General features: G+C 35.5%; 1 protein-coding gene across 4 annotated transcripts in view; it reads right to left on the bottom strand.

The window, feature by feature from the left end:
- The window catches only part of KIAA0825 (KIAA0825 ortholog), a 523,337-nt gene that overhangs the window by 415,453 nt on the left and 85,898 nt on the right, over window positions 1-21,986 (bottom strand). The window contains exon 5 of one of the 4 annotated variants that reach the window (XM_027864283.1): window positions 9,023-9,229. The exons of the other annotated variants lie outside the window; for them this stretch is intronic. Coding sequence (XP_027720084.1) covers window positions 9,225-9,229 — 5 coding nt within the window. The 3' untranslated portion in view covers window positions 9,023-9,224. Of the gene's footprint in view, window positions 1-9,022; window positions 9,230-21,986 lie in introns of those variants that run through there. 4 annotated transcript variants of the gene reach the window in all.

The raw sequence follows: 21,986 nt of genomic DNA, 5'->3' as shown, positions 1-21,986 counted from the left end.
GAACAAGCATTTATTAAGCAACTATTATGTGCCAGGTATTGTGCTAAATGCTTTACAAACATTATTTCATTGAGATACCAATAATCTTGAAGGCCTTTAAGGATGGACTGGAAAGACAAAAAATACATGGGAGATAGACATTTATAACAAATTCTCTTTACCTTAAAGAACGCTGAGTCCACAACATTTGGATTCTACCATCACAGCCCCAGATATACTTCTTGGAGAAGTGGAAAAGGCATTGAAGTCTTGAGGTTTAGGGGTGCTAGGACCCCAAAATCACAGTACGCGAGTTCTGCCCGAATGAATTCGACCCAAGTCTTCTTTCAGTCAAAGGCAAGGTTTATTAGAACACTGATCATGGGTGGGGTGGGTGAGATTTAAAGAATCAGTGATATTGGCCAGACTCTTAAGGAATCTAAACATTTGTGACTCTCGTAAAGATGAGTGGGCATGAGGAAGTCTCAGCCCCTAAATGGTGGCCAGGATGGATCTTATACACAGAAAGACTATGGGAGGGATTTAGGAGTGACCAAGTAGTTTGGGGTGACTGGGGGAGGGGTCTGGGAGAAGGGGTATCTTGATGGGAGTGGCTAGTAAGCTGGGATGACTGGAGGAAGGTGTAGGGAGAATCTTGATGGGAGTTACTGGGAGGTTGAAAGGGATCTAGATAATATCAAGGATGGGAAGTGGCTGAGGGGCCATCCTGAGGTAAGACAATAGAGGGCTAGGCTCAATTAGGGTAACAAAGAATTGGGAGACTGGGAATAGCACAATAAGGAAAGGCCAGTTGATAGGACTATAGCTTCAGGCAACCCCAGAAAGTTCACTGAAAGTTCAAGGAAGGGTTTTTTGGGGCCCCTCTTGAGCCTGTACCCCATCAGAAGGTGGCAAAAAAAGTCAAAGTAGCTAAACTAGACCAAGCATATACAGAGAACATGCAGTCTGCAGGTGACGATTTTATAGATATTAAGCAATTGATCCTCAAGGTTTCTGGGGAGGAGAAGATAGCAAAGTCAGAAAAAAAATACTAATTCCCCCAAAAAGTAACCAAAAGAATATTAATAACTACTAATTTCTAATCTCCATAAAAGTTTTATGTGAACAATTTAAACATGCATTTAAGGTATATCCTTCATGAGGGTATTAGAATATATCCAAGATGTGACAGAGAACCTTGAAGATGTCAAAACAGAAGATTATTACCTACCTAGAAAGCATTACTAGAGACTTTTAAGTTTTAGGCCTTAAGGAGACAAGTGGTATTTTTTTTTAATCATTACTGCTTATTGAAAAGCAAAGAAGGAAAAGTTAAATGTGGGAAATGAATAATTAGTAAAGAAGATGGTGTCTGAGAATAAGATTTGAATTTCTAGAACATGTCTTAAAATAGAGGAATAATAGATTTTGGCCAGGAATGGAATATGCCTAATAAGAGACAGAAAGAATGTGAGGTGATGAACTTGAGGTGCAAAATGAGACATAATCTTGGACATGGCCAGAGTATGGATTTGTTTTAATTGACTATGTTTATTTGTTACAAGGGAGGGGTTTTTTTCTGGTGGGGGGGGTGGATATTCAGTGAGGTAAGGATGGGGGTAGAGAAGGCAGATAGTGATGCCTAAAGGGAAAAAGAAAAGAAAGAATAGAAGGGTCATTAAAGTATTTAAAATAAATGCTCAGATGTGAACAGATGAAAGTTCAGAGGGAGACAGACAAAACAAGACAGTTTTGAAACTAATGTATTTATTACATGTACATTTTTTTAAATATAAAGATGTAAGTAATAGAGTTACAGTTTCATATACAATCCTCTTCTGTTTTCTTTAAATAAGGAAATGTTAGTGCTTGTTAGCATTTGTCAAATTTAAAATAAAAGTAAAGTTTTTTTTAAATATATTTTAAATTAAAAAAATAAAAGCTGCCATGGCATACACTGCATTCATGTACATTTTATACAAAGATCTGAGAAATGCACTTGATTATTACCACTTTGTTGACCATATTTTTCTGGACAGTGCTTCATGCCTTTAGGGAAAAAAATAATACTTATGTTAAAGCAACCACTGCACATTTCACAACTTGCTAATTAGAACCTAATTTTTCATTTGCATAAAGAATGGTACGTGGACAGTGGATGGACGACTGCCTATAGCTTATACAACATAAGAGCATATAAGCAAAGGAACTACCAGTGTTTTGTTAGTAGATATGAGAAAATATATTTATTTTAACTACCTCCCTATAGATGGGTAATATAAGTGTTAAAAAGAATACTTTCTGTTTAAAACCCTACATTCTCCTCTCTAAACACTGTTTCTATGTCTGGTTACCTTTCCACCAATTTTCAGACATAGTTTCTGCCAATTTTCTTCTTCTTCTTCTTCTTTTTTTTTTTGGTTACAGATGGTTAACATTAATGCTAGCAAAACGAAACAAAAAACAGAGCTGATCTACTGTTATTCTAGAACATTAAAATTTTGAACATTTTGACCTAGTAAGTTTAAAATTGCAACCACAATTTCACATTAATGATTTCTTAAACTTGTATGCTAAGTAACAAGCTATTTTGTTAAATACTCAATACAAATTGTGTGAAAGGAAATATTAATGACTTTCAGCCTCCTATTATGAGAAGCTATGATTATCAAATGGAAGCCAAAGTCCATATTATCCTATTATCTTATTGAGTTGATAGAGCAATAATTGGAGTTGTATGACCATTTTCTTTTGTTCTGAGGTAACTAAGTGACACAGTGGATAGATCACAATACCTGGAGTCAAGATCTGAGTTCAAATATGTACTCGGTCACTTAATAGTTGTGTGACTCTGGGCAAGTCCCTTAACCTCTTGTCTGCCTCAGTTCCCTCACTAGCAAAATTGGTATAATAATAAAATCTGCTTCCCAGGGTTGTTGTGAGGATAAAATAAGATAATCTTTGTAAAATTTGCACACCTTAAAGTCTTATATACTGCTAGCTGTTATTATTTTTTTCCTAATAAAAACATTCAGGTTTTATATGAGGCACACAGAGAAAAAAGGTGCAGGCTTTAGCTGGACTAATATAGTAATATATGTTATAGGCATACTTTCTCTTCTTGTAAATATACCCAGAGGCTGCCAAGAGGGGAACACATCAGAGCATATAATAAGGTTAAATTTTATTTTATTTCTACAATATCTTATAAGTGTGAAATGGGATTTCTTGATTCATTTAAGTCATGGTAGATTATCTGCTTCTAAATAGAATGTATATTTATAAAAGACACCAATTTTCCAGTTTCTGAGCCTTAAGATTCACTATACTTTTATTCAAGAATAATGAAATAATCAATCAATCACTCAAACAAGCACTGCTTAAGTATTTCCTATGTGCCAGGTACTGTGCCAGGAATTGGACTTACAAAGATAAAAATACAACATTCCCTTTGTTCAAGGAAGGAATGAAAGAATGGATGAAAAAGCATTTTTTAAGCACTTACTATATGCAAAGCACTGTGGAAGTACTCAGGTTACAAAGGAAAAAGACAGTTCCTGTTCTCAAGGAATGCATTTTCTAATGAGGGTAAAAACACGCCTAAGTTTTAGCAGGATGTTGGATGGAAAGGTCTTATGGTCTCTGGGATACAGCAGCAAAGCTGATGACAGTGCCTATTTTAACATCATTTCTAATGAAAATCTTATACAGTGAACCATTTGACAAGGCCAACAACTTTGGTGGTGAGAATATTCTTTCCTGGGCCTTCGGCTGCTGTGAGCACTGAGGAGGCAGAGACCTCAGTACCTGCACAAACACTAGGTAAGTTGCATCTCCACAAGGGTTGCTTCTCTTTTGTGAGGGTGCTAAGCTGAAAGTGGTATAGGGGGTGCTGCTACTCAGAGGCTCTTGGGCTTAACAATGGAAACAGGTGGTCAGCAGTTGAGGTTAGTAGTGGCAAGGAAAATGGGCCCCTTCCATATAAAGATTGATTCTCTGAATGATGGTTACAAAGTCCCATGCAAACGCAGGGCTCATGGTCTTGGGAGAACTGCTATTCCCAAGGAATCTACACAGGTGTAAGATTTGTATTTGTGGAAAGTAGATGGCAATTTTGATGCTCTCAAAAGTACATCTATACCCCACTTATAAACCATAGAAATTTTAGGTATTAATAATGAATTTAGGATGGATACAGGACTTAAGGTCTTATAAATGTAACCAGTGCCCATATTATTCTTAATATCTCCCTCAAATTACTATTTGTCTCAGAGCCCAAGGTTATTATTTGGAGAATAGAAAGAGGAATGATAGAACACAGTTCATCGTTGCCATGTTTTTCCTCTTTGTTTGCTGGGAAAATGTGAAGACTGCATCAAATTCATACTCTTCACGGGATGAAGCCATGCAAGAAAATGAAAAGGCATCAAGAGATTTGGTTCCTGGAACATGCAGGTCTGCCTTTGCCTCTTTCATCTCTTTGCCTTGAAGACATAAGATGAGAAAAGGTGGAAGAAGGGAAGGGGGTACTCAAGGCTGCAGCTGCTGAAGTCCAAACCAGAAGTGGTTGTGCAAGAGCTGAAAGCAGATCAGGAGCAGAAGCAGGGACTAATCCCAATTTTGGAGAGTAGCCAACTGGAAATCAATGACTAGAGGCAAGTTTGGACTAATGGCTCAAAGAGGCAACTCCTGAAAAACTTATTAGCTATTAAGAGGCTTAAGGCACAGATCTATCTCCTGGTACTACCTTTAGTTTCCCCTTTGATTCCATGGTTCTAATAAAGGACTTGGAATTGGGCCCTGGATGCCAATACCATATCCTTATTCCTTTTTCTCTTTTCTACAGCCTGTGGGTTGAAGTCCTAGGTAGGATATGGTCAAAGTAAAGGTGCCATATAGGGACACTAAAATGTTTTCTCTTGTACTTTCATTATGTTAAGAAAATTATGTGGCTACAGAAAGGTGATTGAATGAGTAGTATAAATATAGATTCTCTGTCACTGACAGAGACGAGAAAATTTCACAAGTAGGGTATGGGAGAACCATAGATTTTCTTAAAATTTTCTAATGATTTGCAGTCCTATTTTATCATTCTCTAGTCTGGATTTAAACCGGCCTCAATGGGTTTTATTACTCTCCTAGCCATCTAAAGCTGTGAAGCACTGTAAAGTTTCATGCATGCACACCCAAGAGAGTCTAACAAAAAACCGTGGTAGCTTGAGTATATCCCCACCTGGTGGACAAATCAAGTATATTCCCTAAGCTTAAGGAAAGTAGCCCAAGATCTAATAATGAATGTCAGGTGCTCCTGGTAACTGCAGCACCCAAGTGTCCCACATAGCTTACAGCTCTGTTACATATATTTATTTTATTGAATAGTATGTAAAAACATCATTCACACAATGACTAAATGTTTGAAATTTCAAAAAACTCTCAAGAAAATAAAAATAACTTTTATAGCGCTATTTCATCACGATGTAACAATGCCCAAATTCTAATTTTAATTTAGAATCTACAGCTAAACGGTGCAGTGAACAGAAGCTCTTGATTTGGAGTCAGGAGGACCTGGCTTCATATCTGCCTTTAGACACTAGGCAAGTCACTTAACCAGTTTGCTTCAGTTTCATCATATGTTAAATGGGGATAATAATAGCACCCACTGCCCAGGGTTGTTGTGAAGATAAGATGAAATAATACTTATAAAGTGTTCTGCAAACCTTAAAGCATTATATAAATGCTAGTTATGATGATGATGATGATGAAATACTAGGCACGTTAAAGAAATATGAGTTGTTATTTATTCTTATTATTAATAAACTATCAAAAATAGGTCAGAAGTAGAGTACTAAGAAAATGATTTTCATAAAAACAAGAAGCAGGTTGCTTTCATGGAAAGAATACTAGCCTTTGATTCAGCAGAGACCTGGATTCAAATCCCACCTCCGACTATTTACTTAAAGTTTGTCATTAAAGCACAAGTCACTTAAACTCTCTGAGTCCAACTTTCCTCATTTGTGAAATAAGAGTAATATTTCTAGTTAACTGTCAGAGTTGTTGCAAGAATCAAATGAGCTAATGTATATGAAAAAGATTTTTGAAAATCCTTATGTTATTTGTGTATCATCATCATCTTAGCACTTACAAAGCACTCCAAGGTTTAGAAAGCATTTTATAAACATTATCTATGATATATTATTATATTACATATCTATACCATTGCTATTATTTTCCTCATTTTATAGATAAGGACACCGAGGCAGACAGGTTAAGTGACTTGCCTAAGGCCACATAGTAAGCTGAATTCGCTACAAACGCACTGATATCTGAGCACAAAAATCAATGGATAGTCTAAAGCATAATGTTCATAATGTTTACTACAAGTAGTAAAGCTAGTTAAAAAACAGAATTAACTTTTGACTAAATTAGAAATGAAGCAGTTTAATAATGTCAAAACAGCCCAACTTAGCCACTGTGTATGGGGAGATTTTAAGGGGCACATTTTTGAAGCAGCATATGGGGAGTTCCGTGCATAAATCCCATTAACAATAATGTGCTCCTGTGCTCCTGGTGATATTAACTTTTACGTGATGACATAACTATTATAACAATCTTGCATTTATGACAGCATTCATCTACACACCATCATTTCCTGAAAAGAACAAGTATATAAGCAGCATTATTCTTTCACTTGCATTTAGTAATGATATATTTGGTCTTACAGGCCCTAGTCTCAGTTCTCCCCTCTTTTATGTTGCACTGTGGTGTGTAATTTTTTTTTAATAACTGTATGTTTAAAATAATTAGTACTGCTGGATATAATCACTAATTTCCTAAAACTGCAAAAGGCAACTTAATATTTCTGCATAGCAGCTGTAATACACAATATTACAGAGAACTAAATTATTACAAACAGTGCCAGCAGTTTTCTATACACAGTACTTAAGATAATTATAAAAAATCATCTTCATTACTGCATGCTAGCATTTTTTTTAACAGTTTAATTTGGATAGGTTACAAAATACATTCAAATCACACAGATATAATTACTGCAAACCAAGAAGCTATAAAATGTTTCCAACCAAATCCCGTTGACCCTGTTAATGTCTGTTCCTTGTTAATCTAAGGCAAACATTGTTTGTAGTGTGCATTTGTTATAGAATATGAAAAAAAGAAAGGAAATCCCTTAACAGTTGTTATTGATTCCAGCGTTTACTGACTGAGAGTTAAGTGCTGTTTACAAAACAGAACAGATGCAGATGCTGACAAAAAGGTAAACAATTGTTGCATGGCTTACTGCCAGAATCTAAACCGATATATTAAACTCCAAGTGAAGCACAGTTCCCCTATGGATTGCACTTATTGCCACTTCATTTCCTATGTGCTCTCTCTCTCTATTGCTGTGCCTGGCACTAAGCTATTTCCAGTTCTTCGTTGACCCCTGAGGCCTGGCGCTACCTCACACAGCCATTAGTGAAGGGAATTGCATGTGTCTGACACGGCCTGAAACCAATTATTTGATATTTTCTTCAGAATGATGCCCAACTCTGTTGGGAATGAGCAATCATGAAATAATTTACCTCCTGATTTAATTTTTTCCTGCACAAATTAGTTGTAGACTGAGCTAGCTATACACAGCTGCCTGTGACATATCTCTGTCTTATCAAGATTATACTTGAAATGATGAAGGGGGGTCTGAATTGAATAGGTTGGGGAATCCTGCTTTAAAAAGGCATTGACGAGTTTATCAGATATACTGATCACATGTACTCTCTGTTGATTGAAAATGACAGAGTCATAAAGAACTATCAGTGTAGGAAAGGAAACCACAAGGATGAAAACCTTATCAGGCTGTTTAATGGTTTTAAACACCTGTCTGCTTCTCTGTTGTTTTAGCTCCACTAAAACTCTAGGCTTGCCATCAAATTTAAATATATACACACACACATACACACACACACATTTTAAACCATCACAATGGTTTATAGGTTGGTAACCTTTGGTGTGATTTTGGGTATGCTCACTTTAGTCCAAAAATCATGCATCTATCTAATATTTGTCCCTTCCATAAGCACTTTTCATGTCCATTTATGCTAGTTGTATGTCATAGAAAATGAGTAGAGCAAGTGATTAGAACTTATCTATAAACATGGAAAGCATGTATAAATTTGCATGTGTTTAATGGGAAGAGTGAGTCTGTCAAAAAGGAAGAGAGATGTTAATGCCAACTACACAACCTCAATAAAGACTACACGAGTCTCTTTGGAGGGAAACACTGAGCATAGAGCTTTAATCAAATATGCCCTGTAATATCTTGCCCATAAAGTAAAGTAAGGACTTTTCTCATTTATTCACACTGATTCCACATTAGATGTTAGCTATCAAAGGTTTGAGAGTTCTTTACTGCTGCCTTTTCATATTTATCTTCAGTGTCTAGGCTAGGCAAATTTGATACATACACCATAAATTGTGAACTCTGTGGTTTTTATGGCAATGCCTGAAAATCATAAGAAAAGTAACCATTAAAAAGTACATGAAAAATGCTACCTCTTAGTATATGGGAAAGAATACACTTTTAACAGAGCTACAAAAATTAGCATTAACAATCACATGACTGATTTCAATGTCTTTTAGAGAAATTCTTTTAAAAAGACAATTTAAAAACAGTTTTATAACACTCCTCTCCCTGAGCTCTACCAAGTATGATTAGGAAATCATACTTGGAGGATACAGTTTTTCCTCTCAGGATAGATTCTTAAAATCTGGGGATACTACCATTCTACCACTTAAAGTTACCTTTAATTTAGTAGGTATTTTGTTCGTAGAAATGACCAACAGTAAATCAGAAATTCAATCCTGTAGGAGAATAAGGTATTTATAGCATTATCTATAAATTAATCTGTTATACTGATTTCAGAAAACTATAAAACATCTAAATTTCATTTTAAAAATTAAACTCCTTTCTGCTCTTGATGATGTCATAATTCTGGAGGCTTCTATAATAGTTATCTGCTAACATTCAGTTCTAATGTTCATCTATTGAAAGTATCCTAAATAATAGATACAGTTCCTCTATCAACAATTTCACAGAGAAGTAATGACAAGTCAAAAACAGTGACAAACTTTGCTTTTAAAAGGGGAGACACATTATAGTGCATTTGAAGTTCCCTGTTTCTTCTCTTTGTGATTTCAGATCCGCGTTTACATAGGCCAACAAGAGGCATTCTTATGAATTTTCGTCATTTTCATCATGCTGAAAGTAAATGAGAAATATGTTCGTCAACAGAGTACAAATTCAGTTCTAAGAATACCTGAGGCAAAGGAGTGGTTGTCTGGAAATCCATATTTTTTTTTTAACATTTTACACAAAGACAAAGGATTATATTCTCCTCTTAATACATGGGGAATTTATGCGTCTAACTCATTAATGCTAACTGTAGTTTTGCTTGCATAAATCCCTAAACAGAGAGATGACAATGTATACTCCCTAAATGCTACTTAGATGAGTATTTTTACAATTTTATCTGTAAAAGATGCTGTTCCTCTTAAGAGTCAGACAAAATGGGAAAAACTATTCTGAGTATTGATAAAATTACACATTTTCTGAAGCAGAAAATTCATTTTATATCAAAATTGGATTTTCCTAGATATTTCAATGATTACAAAGTATTTGCTTCCAAATCGCTACAATTACAAACACTGTTACATTCAATTATTTTCTCACTCTGCTTAGAACCCCTGAGTTTCCCTCCTAAGGGTAAAAAAGAACATCTACTTTACTCTTTCTCTTAATCATTATAGATACTATGTTCTTCTAAAACAAATGATGATAATAAATGATATGGGGCTTTTTAAATAATATTTTTCCCAATTACATGTACATGGCACTTTGTTAAATATAATTTTTTTGAGTTGGTTTACATAGCAAAGTAAGTCAAGGTTTTCAAGTTTATAATTTAAATAATTCCCTCCTTCAAAATTCCAATTAATATCTGTTATTTTGTTGTCTAAAATTATCCCATCCTTTAATAATAACCATGGCAATATACTCCATTGATGAATAATTGCTTAATAGTAAAAATCCAAAAGCTACATTCTATTTACTGCTTAGTAAATAGTAGACTTTTATTTTAAAGCTAAAATCTAAATTTAAGCCATAGGATTTTTAAATTAAACAACTATCTTTTACCATGTCTATTTTTAAAAGTCAGTCAGAAAATAATGACCAAATATTAACAAAGAATTCAGTCTGATAATCAAACATTTTAAAAGCTAAATCACAGAACTAATCATCATTATTAACACTTACTAATATGTAGTTCAGTTCATAACAACAAAGGGCCATTTTACAGCAAACATCTGCCATTTCCATAGTGAATTAGGAATAGTGAGGAAGGGATCAGAAAATTCAGGGTCCCAATTTTCTAGTCAATATTTTTTTGTTTATAGTGATCATTCCAGTTCGAATCTTATTCACAAATAATTATGTGCTAAAACAAATTTAATCGTTTTCAGAACTGCAGTTTGTTTCAATACTTTCCTGATTGTTTTTATGTTGTATAGTTTTTATCTTAATGATCATTATAAATGATCAGTCTTTCCATTGTCCTGATTGCACAATGGAAAGACCATGGATCTAGGAGGCAGATTATCTAGATCCTCATCCCAGATTTGCTTAAGAAATTAATTAATTTCCTAGTGCTACAGCTTCATAAGTATTAAAAAATAATTCTTGCCCAACTTTATTCACTGATTTGATGTTAAAGTCAAGAGACATGTGAAAGTGCTTTGAAGAAATTATAAGCTCTCTAAATATATATGTGTACATATATATATACACATATATATGTGACTACTGATTAAAGACAATTCCTTAAAATTGGAAGTAATCAAAATACTATCAAATTTGATAATCTTTTCAACTGTTGCTTCAGTAACTTAGTCATGATTATTTTACCTATAAGTGTCTAATACAAGCCACTTGATGCTTCTAAAAAAAATTCTACATTCCTATGTATGCTTATAATATACCCATTAGGTGTATTTTTTTTGAAAGCAAGACATTGTATCCTTTAAGAATTCAAAAAGTATTATCACTTGGCCTTCAACTTTGTGTTAATTTTCCTTTCAAAATTAAAATTAATTTCTAATTGCAACAGTATTATTCCACATTACAGAGCAAAACCTAATTAGTCCCCATAAAGACTAAAAATATTAAGTCTTTTTTCCCCCATAAGCTCTTGCTTTTTCATGCCAAATTCCTGTAAAATTTTATCCTATTAGAAAATTCAGAATCTATTAACATAGTATAGATTTCCACTAAGTTCCTATTACAATCTCTTCTAATATTTCTCCTAAAGCTCAAATTAAATTAGTTTTCAATGTAGATAAATAACTTCTCAGAGAATATAAATGTGCTTTGATTTCAGAGAAAATAATATAAATAATTATAAAAATGTATTTATATTATAAACAATACAATAGTTCAAATAATATTAATATTTTATATTTTATATTTATATTATAAATGTGTTTACATTATAAATAATATAAATATAAATAATATAAATAATTCAAAATGGAAATTACAAAATATGTAAATTGTTATTTAAAATAAGAAAGAAGATTCTTTGTTTCAGAAAAGGACTTGCCTAGTGAAAAAACATGTTTACCTAAATATCATTAGATGGAATATTTTATAGAGACAACAACAAAATAGCTGTTTACAGGAATCTGAATAAAATCAATTATCTAAAATGTTTGATAGATAGATATGTTTACCCTTTGAATAAAGCAATTTTATAAAACGTTTTTATAAATAGTTCACAACATTCCACGGACTATGTTTGGGACTCAGACAATCTTCTGGAGTTTCCCTAGACATATATATGTCATTTGTGTGTCACTTAGAAATCTTAATGAAAATGTTTTATCCAATAAAATTTAGAGCTCATTCAGTCCAGATTCATTCATTTAAGCAGCATTTATCATCACCATCATTATTTGTGAGGGACTGTTTGATGCCAGCTACTGCCAGATGAGGGTTGTGCCAACATGGGATGGAAACTGGGTACCAGAAAGTAACTGGAGCTCTTGCTCCAGGGGCAGAGGCGGTGCTGGGCGGAGTTGTAACGTACTGGGATGAGATCTGGGGTCAGAGAGGTAACCGGAGCTCTTGCTCCCGAGACTGGAGCGGTGCTGGATGGAGCTGTGACAGGCTGGGGAGGAAGCGGGGTACAGGGAAGTGGCCGGAGCGCGCATTCCCTAGGCAAGGACTGTGCCGCTTGGAGGGGGACACAGCAGAGAGCGAACTCTCTCTGCCTAGCCTCCTTCTTTAGGTACTATGCCGACCCCAGACACCTCCCCCCGGTATCTGGACCTGACTTCCTGAGTCACGTGTGCTCCCTAGGTATAGCACCGACCCCAGACACCTCCCCCCGGTATCTGGACCCGACTTCCTGCGTCACGTGTACTCTCCGTTGACTACGCACTAATCCCTCACGCCTCCTTCCAAATCTCTGGGACCCACTTCCTGTGCCACGTATGCTCCCTTTGTCTGGACACTAGCTGGACATCCCCTTTTTGATATTTGATCCTCGAGGAGTCACTATGGGCGGGCTGAGGAGGAGGGACGAAGAAGGTACTAAAAGGAGCTGCAGGGAGGGGGGGGCGGAGTCAGTTTTTGTTCCTGCTCGCGCGTGTGCCTTCCTGCCTGGCCTTGCTGTGATGATTAATGAATAAAGTTCAGGTTTTTGCACCCCCTGATCGGCTCGTTTCTGGTTTTACCCGGGTGGTCTCCGATGATATGGTGAGTATGACCCTGGTTGGCTGAATTGGTTGAATGAGTGTGCGCGGTTAGGACCGGCACAATTATTAATATTGAGCATTTACATAGTATTTTAAGGTTCACAAAACGTTTTACACTTGTTCTGTCATGTGATTTTCACAACAACCCTGTGAGGTCAGTGCTATTATTATCCCCATTTCACAGATAAGGAAACCAAGGCTGAAAGAAGCTCAGTGACTCATCTATGGTTAAACAGCTAGTAGGTGTCTAAAGTTCAATCTGAACTCAGATCTTCTTGATTCCAAAACCAGCTGTCTCTCCCACTGAGCCATCTTGCAGCCAAGCCACTGTCCCAAGTTCAATAATCTGTGCATTAGAAACCCTATCAATTATCAAATTTATGCTTTGTTTCAGTTCTCAAATTGTGACTGTGGATTTTAAGCATTAAAATTTGCCAAGTAACCTGGTCCCTGAGACACCAGAGCTTTTTCCTCTACCACACATATCCTCAAAAAATCATACAGTATCATGCATTTTTCAGGAAGAGTTTTACCTATGGTGAATAGATTTGGTAACTTAGTTCTTTACATAAAGTATACTTAAGAATTATTTGAGTATCACTTAAGAAATGTTTCCATATGTTTATCTGTAGTTAATTCATGTCTTTTCTTAGACAAGGTATGAATTTTCTGGTTAGAATTCTTTTAAATCAAGCATATATGAAACAACATTCCAAGATACAAACTAAGTTTATGTTCAGAATAGCAAAAATTGAGAGTTGTAACATTATACTATGTAAGAATATTTCCTCTTTAGACTAGTAATTCATTCTATCTTGATAAACTGTTGGAAAAATATCTTCTCTGTTCCTATCCTTGAATAAATAAAAGGGTAGTGAAGAATAATTAACTATAAATTTCAATACCTTAAGTTTCTCATAAAGATTTAAAAAAAACCACATTTCTATTAATACTTTAGTCACTTTAATAATTTCTATTTCAAAATCATTTTTACAGTCAAAATATATGTTTATGAATGCATGGAGGGGGAGAAGTATATCACAGTGATTTATTCTAATAATTGTTAACCCAGGCAGCTGTAAACTAAGTATAGGGTTGCCATGGATAGTAGCCCCTTCAGAGACTAGAAGTGGTGTTGAAATAGTGCTAAAAGACTATTTAGAACTAAGGTTCTTGGAAGATAATTGTCAGAACATGCAAATTTTGTGTTGAGTTCATAATCTATAAAATTGTTCTGTATTTTACATAACTAAGCTTCATCATCATAATAAGTAAGTAGGAATTCTTGCACCCAGGGCAAATTCAGTTGAGGGGGGCATGATTTAGAAATGAAACACCATATGGGCCCATTTTCTAGCTGAGGTCATAACAAAATGAATACAAACAGCATGCTATTTAAGTCTCCAATCAAACATTTGGTGGGAAAAAAAGGACTATTAGTGCTAAAAGGGCTGCATATAAAAACCCCATATAATAGGAAAACTTTCAAATAGGTAAGTATGTGTATATTTCTCTACCTATCTATCAATTCAGGTTGAGCTGTCCTCCGACCTCTCCCTTCATCTCCTCCATTCAACTGAATTTGTCTCAAATTCAAGAATGGGAGTGGGGGGTAGGGAGCATGGATCTCAGATAAGTACTTCCATAGCAATGGGAACTTAGGGGTCTTAGGGTTTGTGGCTAGTAGTGGGACCTGGCCTGGTTGTGTCACCTGACCTGGCCTACAGGAGATCCGCCATGGGAAATAAGAAGGCTTCCCTGGATGTTAGCATCATAATGCATAATTCCAGTCATCCACTCTAGCAATGCTCAACCAACTTATCAACAATTACATTAATTATTGTTTTGATAATAATGGTGATTAATAGTCTCAGTTGTTTTATTTAGTTTAAAAGTGCTCTTTAGTGTTGTTGATCAGATAACCAGGATGAATATGTAAAAAACATGACTCTCTTGAATCTCTCACAGCAAAGGGTCAATTTAAGATTACGACCAACATGCAAGCAACTCCATATTAGACCATATAAAGATGCAACAAAGGTAACCTCACATGCATTTAGTGATATACATAACTGACATTGAGCTGCACCATCCTAACTAGTTTTGCCTACTGAGAATTAAGACATGAGATAGCCTATGGGAAGCTAGTCTATCTGTAGCACACTCGGTTCTCCCACTAGTCATGATCAGTCAGAGGAAACTTCCCTTTAAGTGTTACTAGAGAATTCTATTCAGAGAGGAAAGTCCAGAAAGGGGCTTTTATTCTCATTAAAAACTGAGCCAGATATCTATTGTATCCAGAGGTTACTGTTCTTCTATGTAGCCTTAGATTTTATGTTTTCCAGGAGCTTATTATGTTATGCAGGTACAGAGATAAGGAATTCCCAGATGAGGAAAGTTCCTCTACCAATACAGGCCAGCACCTTCTCTACAACTTCTAGTCCTGGGGGTGGAGGTTGGGGGTGGGGCATCTCAAGCATGAAGAGTGAGCTGCCCATGGCACATCATCAGGATGTATTTCAGGTGGAACTTGATCCCAAGCCTTCCAGGTTCTATGACAGGCTTTCATCTTATATAGATATGTGTTGGTAATAAAGAATATTACCATATAAACAGCCCAAAATAATAAAAATAACTGACATTTATCTAATGTTTTGGCCTTGAAGTCAGAGGCTTAGATTCAAATCCTATCTCTATCACGTACTCCCTAGGCAGGTCACTTCACCACTCTGCGCCTCAATTCCCTCATCAGTAATCAGGCAGGGATGGAGAAGGAGGAAAAAGATTAAAGGAGGCTTCATATCCTAGAAAACCTTTATGAGAAAGGACTAGATTCCTCTGCCCCCACTGGATTTCCAATGACCATCGCTAGAGAAGAAAGTTTCTGGCTAGAAAAAAAAATGCTTGACAGCATATGTGTGAAATCACCCTTAAAGAACTAAATAATGTCCACCTGAGTAAATCTAATGTGATTTCAGGAATCCTTCTCTCTCTATCCCCAACTAAATCTCCCCACCTAACTGAAATTCCTTTACTAAGGAAAAATGTTTTTCATTTCACATTTATCAACAAAAAAGTTAAAACTGTTAATGTCTAGTTGAGGTAATACTCTGGTGTGAATAAGTTTTGATCACCAAACAAATAGAAATGGCCTAAAATCCCTTTTTCTGATAAAGGAATTTGAATAATGTGTAACTCACTGAGGGTTGAAAAGGATATAAGAAAAAAAAACAGGGCAAAAGACAAACTTCTTAAACATCAGAGTTTTGTCTAGGATGGAACCTATTTACCATGAAGAATATAGGATTGTAGATCTACGGGTCCTGTGTGTCAAGAAGAGTATAGCATCATAGACCAATGCGTCTGTGTCCCATGCAGCATATAGGATTGTAGATCAATGGGTCCTGTGTCCCCAGTGTCTTGTGAGGATGCCAACTCCACAGTGCCAGGCAAATGGCAGGTAGTTAGTAAATGCTTATTAATTGATTGAGAGTGTTTATTATCTTATAAGCCCATGCAAGTTAGACTTGGCAAGTACTTGAACGGGTGGGGTGAGAGAAAATGAGGAATCAAGCATGACTACAAAGTTGAACCTGAGTGACTAGAATGATGATGGTGTCCTGCACAGAAATATGGAAATTTTGGAAGAGGGGTGGGTTTGGGAGGAAAGATCCATGTTCTATTTTGAACATGTAGAATTTGAGATGCCTATGGAACATCTCTTTTGAAATGTCCAGAAGGCAGTAGGTGATGCCTAGACTGCAACCAGGGGAAAAGACTGGGGCTAGTTACATAGTCCTCTCCAGAAATTAAATTGGGGCAAAGTCTTAGGCCCGTTACCTCCTTTTTTTCATGGTCACAAAGAGACTGAGTTCAGTCTTAGCTAAAAATGAGGAAGGAAAAGCAACTCTTTTCAGGAACCTTCTTTATTATTAAATTTCTTTTTTAGAGAACACTGATATTCTCCTTCTTATGTATAGTACTATTTTTTTTTAATCTTGGCCTAATAAGCTTCATGATCTTTTTCTTACAGTGTCTGAATTCTTTATTGGGCCAATCATACTTACAACAAATGGTTCTTGATCTGGGGTCCATGAACTTTTAAAAGTATATATATATAATTTTAGAAACTATTTATTTTAGAAATATATATCTACAAAAAAACATTTAATATATATATATATAATATAAAAGGCTCCCCCCAAAGACCAAACTAGATGGTATCCTTCACTTGAATCACCAGGAAAAGTGATTCATTCTCATTCTTTGTTATTATTTTCCACTTAAGCTTTTAGTTTCTCAAGTAAAGCAGTCATGTCTTTGTTGTTTTTTTTGTTTTTTTATATATTGTTGTTGTATATATTTTGATAACTGTATTTCAATATAATTGGTTTCCTTTGTAATTCTATGTGTTATTATTTTGTGCATTTTAAAACATTACCTTGAGAAGAGATCCACAGGCTTCATCAGACTACCAAAGAATTTCATGACCCCCCCTCCCAAAAAAAAGAAGGAAAGAAAAAAAAGAAAGAAAAAAAGAAGAAGGCTAAGAATCCTTGGTGTAAGGGAATAATCAGCCTCTTTTGCCACAAACTGGGTGGGAGGGCAGCAGCAAGTTTGAAATAAGCTGGAGGCCTACTGGGTAGGGCTGACCATTGCATGTTATTAGACTTTATACTAACTTACAATTGCTCATTTCCAAGACTAGATTTTAATAAGATCCTTTTGACCTCCACACAAAATTATGGATTTCCATTCACTTGAGAGAATTAATTGTATTGTTCTGGAAAGTCTTATAGTGAAAGCTTCAGAGCTTTTAAAATATACTAAGGCAAAATGCTCTTGGATATTTGTTTGAACTCTACTGTAAGCACAACTACCTTATTTCAGGCCCTTATTATCTCCAGCTTAGATTACTGCACTACTCTCTTCTTGCATTTAGACCAGGGATCCAAGGATTGTTCAACATATAATACAAATTTAACAAATTATATCAGTAAGAATATTGAGAATATTCAGTAAGAGTCAATAAGAATAAAAATAACAAAAATCACACTATTATATCAACAGATATAGAAAAGTGATATATATCACTTATTTATGTTAAAAAGCACTAACAACAGGAATAATAAAAAGACACTTCCTTAATAAAAAAAAATAAAACAAAACAAAGAGCTAGCATGGTTTGTTGTTACGATTAACACTAGAAGCTTTCCCAATTGGATAAGGAATAAATCAATGATGACCATTATCTATACCCTCAATGAAACAAATATTCACAATGCTAGTAATAGCAATAAGGCAAGAAAAAAAGGATATTGGGAAATAAATACAGACATGGGCAAAATTTGCCTCTATTTGCAGATGATAAGATGGTTTACTTACAGAATGAAATTAAAAAAAAATTAATTGAAACAGTATCTTCATTAAATTAGCATCATACAAACTACACCTAAAATTAATTAGCTTTTCTCTATTTTTCTAACAAAATGAAGAGGAAAGAGAGTGATTCCATTTAAAATAACAGCAAAATTCATAAACTGTCTGGGAATTAACCTACTAAAGTACACTCAATACTTATAGATGAATGAATAAAGCACTATGCACAAAGGACTGTACTAAGCTTTGGGAAAATAAAGAGAAAAATGGCAATCCCTGCTCTAAAGACACTCACATTCTAATGGGGGAAACAAGGCATATGAAGTTTTCAAGTTGCAAGTCAGATGAAAAGGTCCCAAAGTCTTTAGGGGATAGTAGCAAAGCCCTTGCTGATATCTTTTCTTTAAGGTCATTTCCACTGCTAAACTCATATCCCTTTTTGATGGTGAACTACTTGACAGTGCCAAGGAATTTGGAGATAAGAACCTTATTTTCTGAGTGCTCAAGAGAAGAGGCTATAGCACCTACAGGAATACTTACCAGGCTTTATCTAAATAAATGTTGCATCCTGGAATGATAGCTGTAGCCACTGGGCTCAAAGTATTGCTATTCCAAAGGTTCTTGGGCTCAGGGTCCTGAGCTATATCTATCAGATCAGGCTCTGAGAGGAAATGTGGTCAAGATGGTAATGATGATTTGACTTGCTTGGCACAATGCTGCCTCCTGTCTCCCTGAGGGTGCCCCATTGCTTCAGCCAGGCTGTCCCACCTGCCTATAGCTATACAAATACAACTGCAAAATACTCTTTACAGAGCTAAATAAAGACTTAATAATTAATGAGTTACAGAGGTATCACCTCACACCTATCAGAGTAGCTAATATGACAGAAAAGAAAAATGATAAATGTTGGAGGGGATGTGGGAAATTGAGACACTAATGCACTTTTGATGGAGTCGTAAACTGATCCAACCATTCTGTAGAGCAATTTGGAACTATGCCCGAAGGGCTTTAAAACTGTGCATACCCTTTGATCAGCAATACCACTAGGTCTGTATCCCAAAGAGATCCAAAAAAGGGGGAAAGGACCTATTTGTACAAGGGTATTTATAGCAGCTCTTTTTGTGGTGACAAAGAATTGGAAATTGAGGGCATGCCCATCAATCAGGGAATGACTGAACAAGTTGTGGTATATGACTGTAACAATACTTTTGTGCTATAAGAAATGATGAGCAGGCTGATTCAGAAAAATATGGAAAGACTTACATGAACTGATGCAGAGTGAAGAGAGCAGAAACAGAACATTGTACACAGTAACAGCAATATTGTATTATGAACAACCGTGAATGACTTAGATATTCTCAGCAATACAATGATCCAAGAAAATTCCAAGGGACTAATGATGAAAAATGTTATCAGCCTTCAGAAGCACACTATTTTTTCACTTTTCTCCCTCCTTTCCTTCTTTCTTTCTTTACTTCTTTCTCTCTTTCTTTCTTCCTTTTTCTTCCTTTCTTCCTTGCACACTCTCAGTTCTAGACAAACAAGTATATTTTCTATTTCTTATGTGTAACGCCAACACCAAATCTCTTGTCTCCATGTATTTCCTCAGGCCAGGACTCTTCCCAGTTCCACCTCACTGAATCTCTGACTTCCTTGAAGTTTCAGCTTGGGTGTCACCTGCTATAGAAGGCCTAGCCTGGTAGTCTACATTGCATGACACCCCCCCTCAGAAATTACTTTTCATTTCATTTCTATGTGTTATGTATGTTCTTTTCTGCTTATGTGCTATTTCCCACCAAAAGAATATAATCTTCTTTGGGGTCAGGTTAGTTTCATTTCTGTCTTTGTATTCCCCTCATTACAAAGCTCAGCGCCAAGCACTTAGTATTTAATATAATACTTACTGAATAAACGAAAATTTAGTTGGAAAATTCCCCAAGAAATAACATCAAAAAAGAAAAACTATTTCAATTATTAAAAATTATAAAGCTTAAAAACTAAATTAAAAATTATATGAACAAAAAATTTTAAAAATATTGAAAAATAAAAACAGGTGGTTGATGGGGATTGGGTGAATTTTCTTTCAAATATCTGAAAAATGTAGCAATCAACAGGGAATGAAACAAATACACATAATATTATATATAATATCCTATATATAATATATAATAGGATATTCTAATATAGAATATATATATAAATATAAAGGACAAATGGTCAAAAGGTAAGAACAAATAATTTTTAAAAGAAGAAATGAAAACTCAACTATATGAAAAAATGTTTTAAAACACAAATAACAAGAGAAACACAAAATAAAAACAATTCTCCAAACACAACAAATTGAAAAAGATGATGAAAAAAAAGAGAAATAGTCAACATTGGAGGAGCTATGGGAAGTAATGAACTTAAATAAATTGTTGATGGAGCTATGAATGGATCCCACGGTTCTGGAAAGCAACTGAAAATTACATCAGAAACTGCTAATCTGTTTATTCCCTAGGACCCAGTCATTCCAATTGTGAGTATTCTATGGAATCAAGGAAGTCAAGAACCAAAAAACATTCCCATACATTCCAAAATATTTATAGCTGCACTTTTTGGAAAGGCCCTCAACAAATGGGCACTCAACAAATTTGGGACCAATGGTTGAAAAATTATGGTATATTAATAGAATTTTATTGTATCATAAGAAAGTAAATATAAGAAATTCAAAAAAACATGAAAAGACAACAAAGTAATCAGAGCCAGAAGAAAACACAATTACTATTATAATTAAATTGTTGTTGTTGTTTGTCCTTCCTTCTAGAAAAGGACATCAGGGAGGTGATGCCATGACCTGGAAATGAATTGGATATAAGTGAGGGAGGGCTATGCAAAGTCACCAGCCTTACTTTCTTCTCCAAAGCCATCTGGGTCCAGTGGCCAGATATAGATCAGGACAACTGGCAATGGCCCAGGATGCAGTGGGGAACCCTGGTCTTTTCAAGCTAAGGTCTTTAACAGGTTTCAGTTTGAGACCTGTGGCAATGCTCATTCAGTGATTAAGGCTTAATAATGAAATGAGGCCAAGAATGGCCTTTTTACCTAATCAAAAAAAATGTAATCTGGGAGAAGAGCCTCAGGATTTCTGACCAAAACAGAAACAATTGCTATTTACATTCATTCTGAGCCAATCAAGGCCCAAACAATAGCCAAGTAGGGCTTGGCCTGGGACCTGTAAACAACTCTAAGAGACTGGTAAATGTTAACTGCACTGACCACTATTGATTCTTGAGGAAATACGATGAAACACACAATGCAAATTGAACAATGAAATCCTAAATAATTCACAATAACTATATGAAAAAATTTAAGTGCTTACTTTGTGCCAAGCACTGTGCTAAGAACTTTACAAATATACACATATATCACTCAATATAATCCTAAATAATTCTCAACTAAATGAAAAAATAACTTTTAATAAATGGATCAAAGAATAAATTATAGAAACAATAAAGAAACCATACATCAGAAATTTCAGAATGCAACTAAATCAGCCCTCAGAGGAAAAATTATACAATTTTTAAAACGGGGAAAAAAAGATTAATGAACCAAATATGCATTTTAAAAGTTGGTGTGATAGACCCTCCGTTAGGGACCCTGGGGCACCACGCCCCGGGGCCTCTGGCTCAGCTTCCCCTAACGGCTGTTACAACACCCTGGGTGAAATCCTCAAGGGTGGGGTGCAACATCCTGTTCTGTAAATGACCTGCTCCCTTCCCGGCACCCCACCGGACCCTGTTCCCTTCCCGGCACCCCACCGGACCCTGTTCCCTTCCCGGCAC

The sequence above is a fragment of the Vombatus ursinus genome, unplaced genomic scaffold (genome assembly GCF_900497805.2).
Source record: "Vombatus ursinus unplaced genomic scaffold, bare-nosed wombat genome assembly UNPS02014774.1, whole genome shotgun sequence".
NCBI lineage: Eukaryota > Metazoa > Chordata > Mammalia > Diprotodontia > Vombatidae > Vombatus > Vombatus ursinus.
This window is presented reverse-complemented; position numbering and strand designations above follow the sequence as displayed.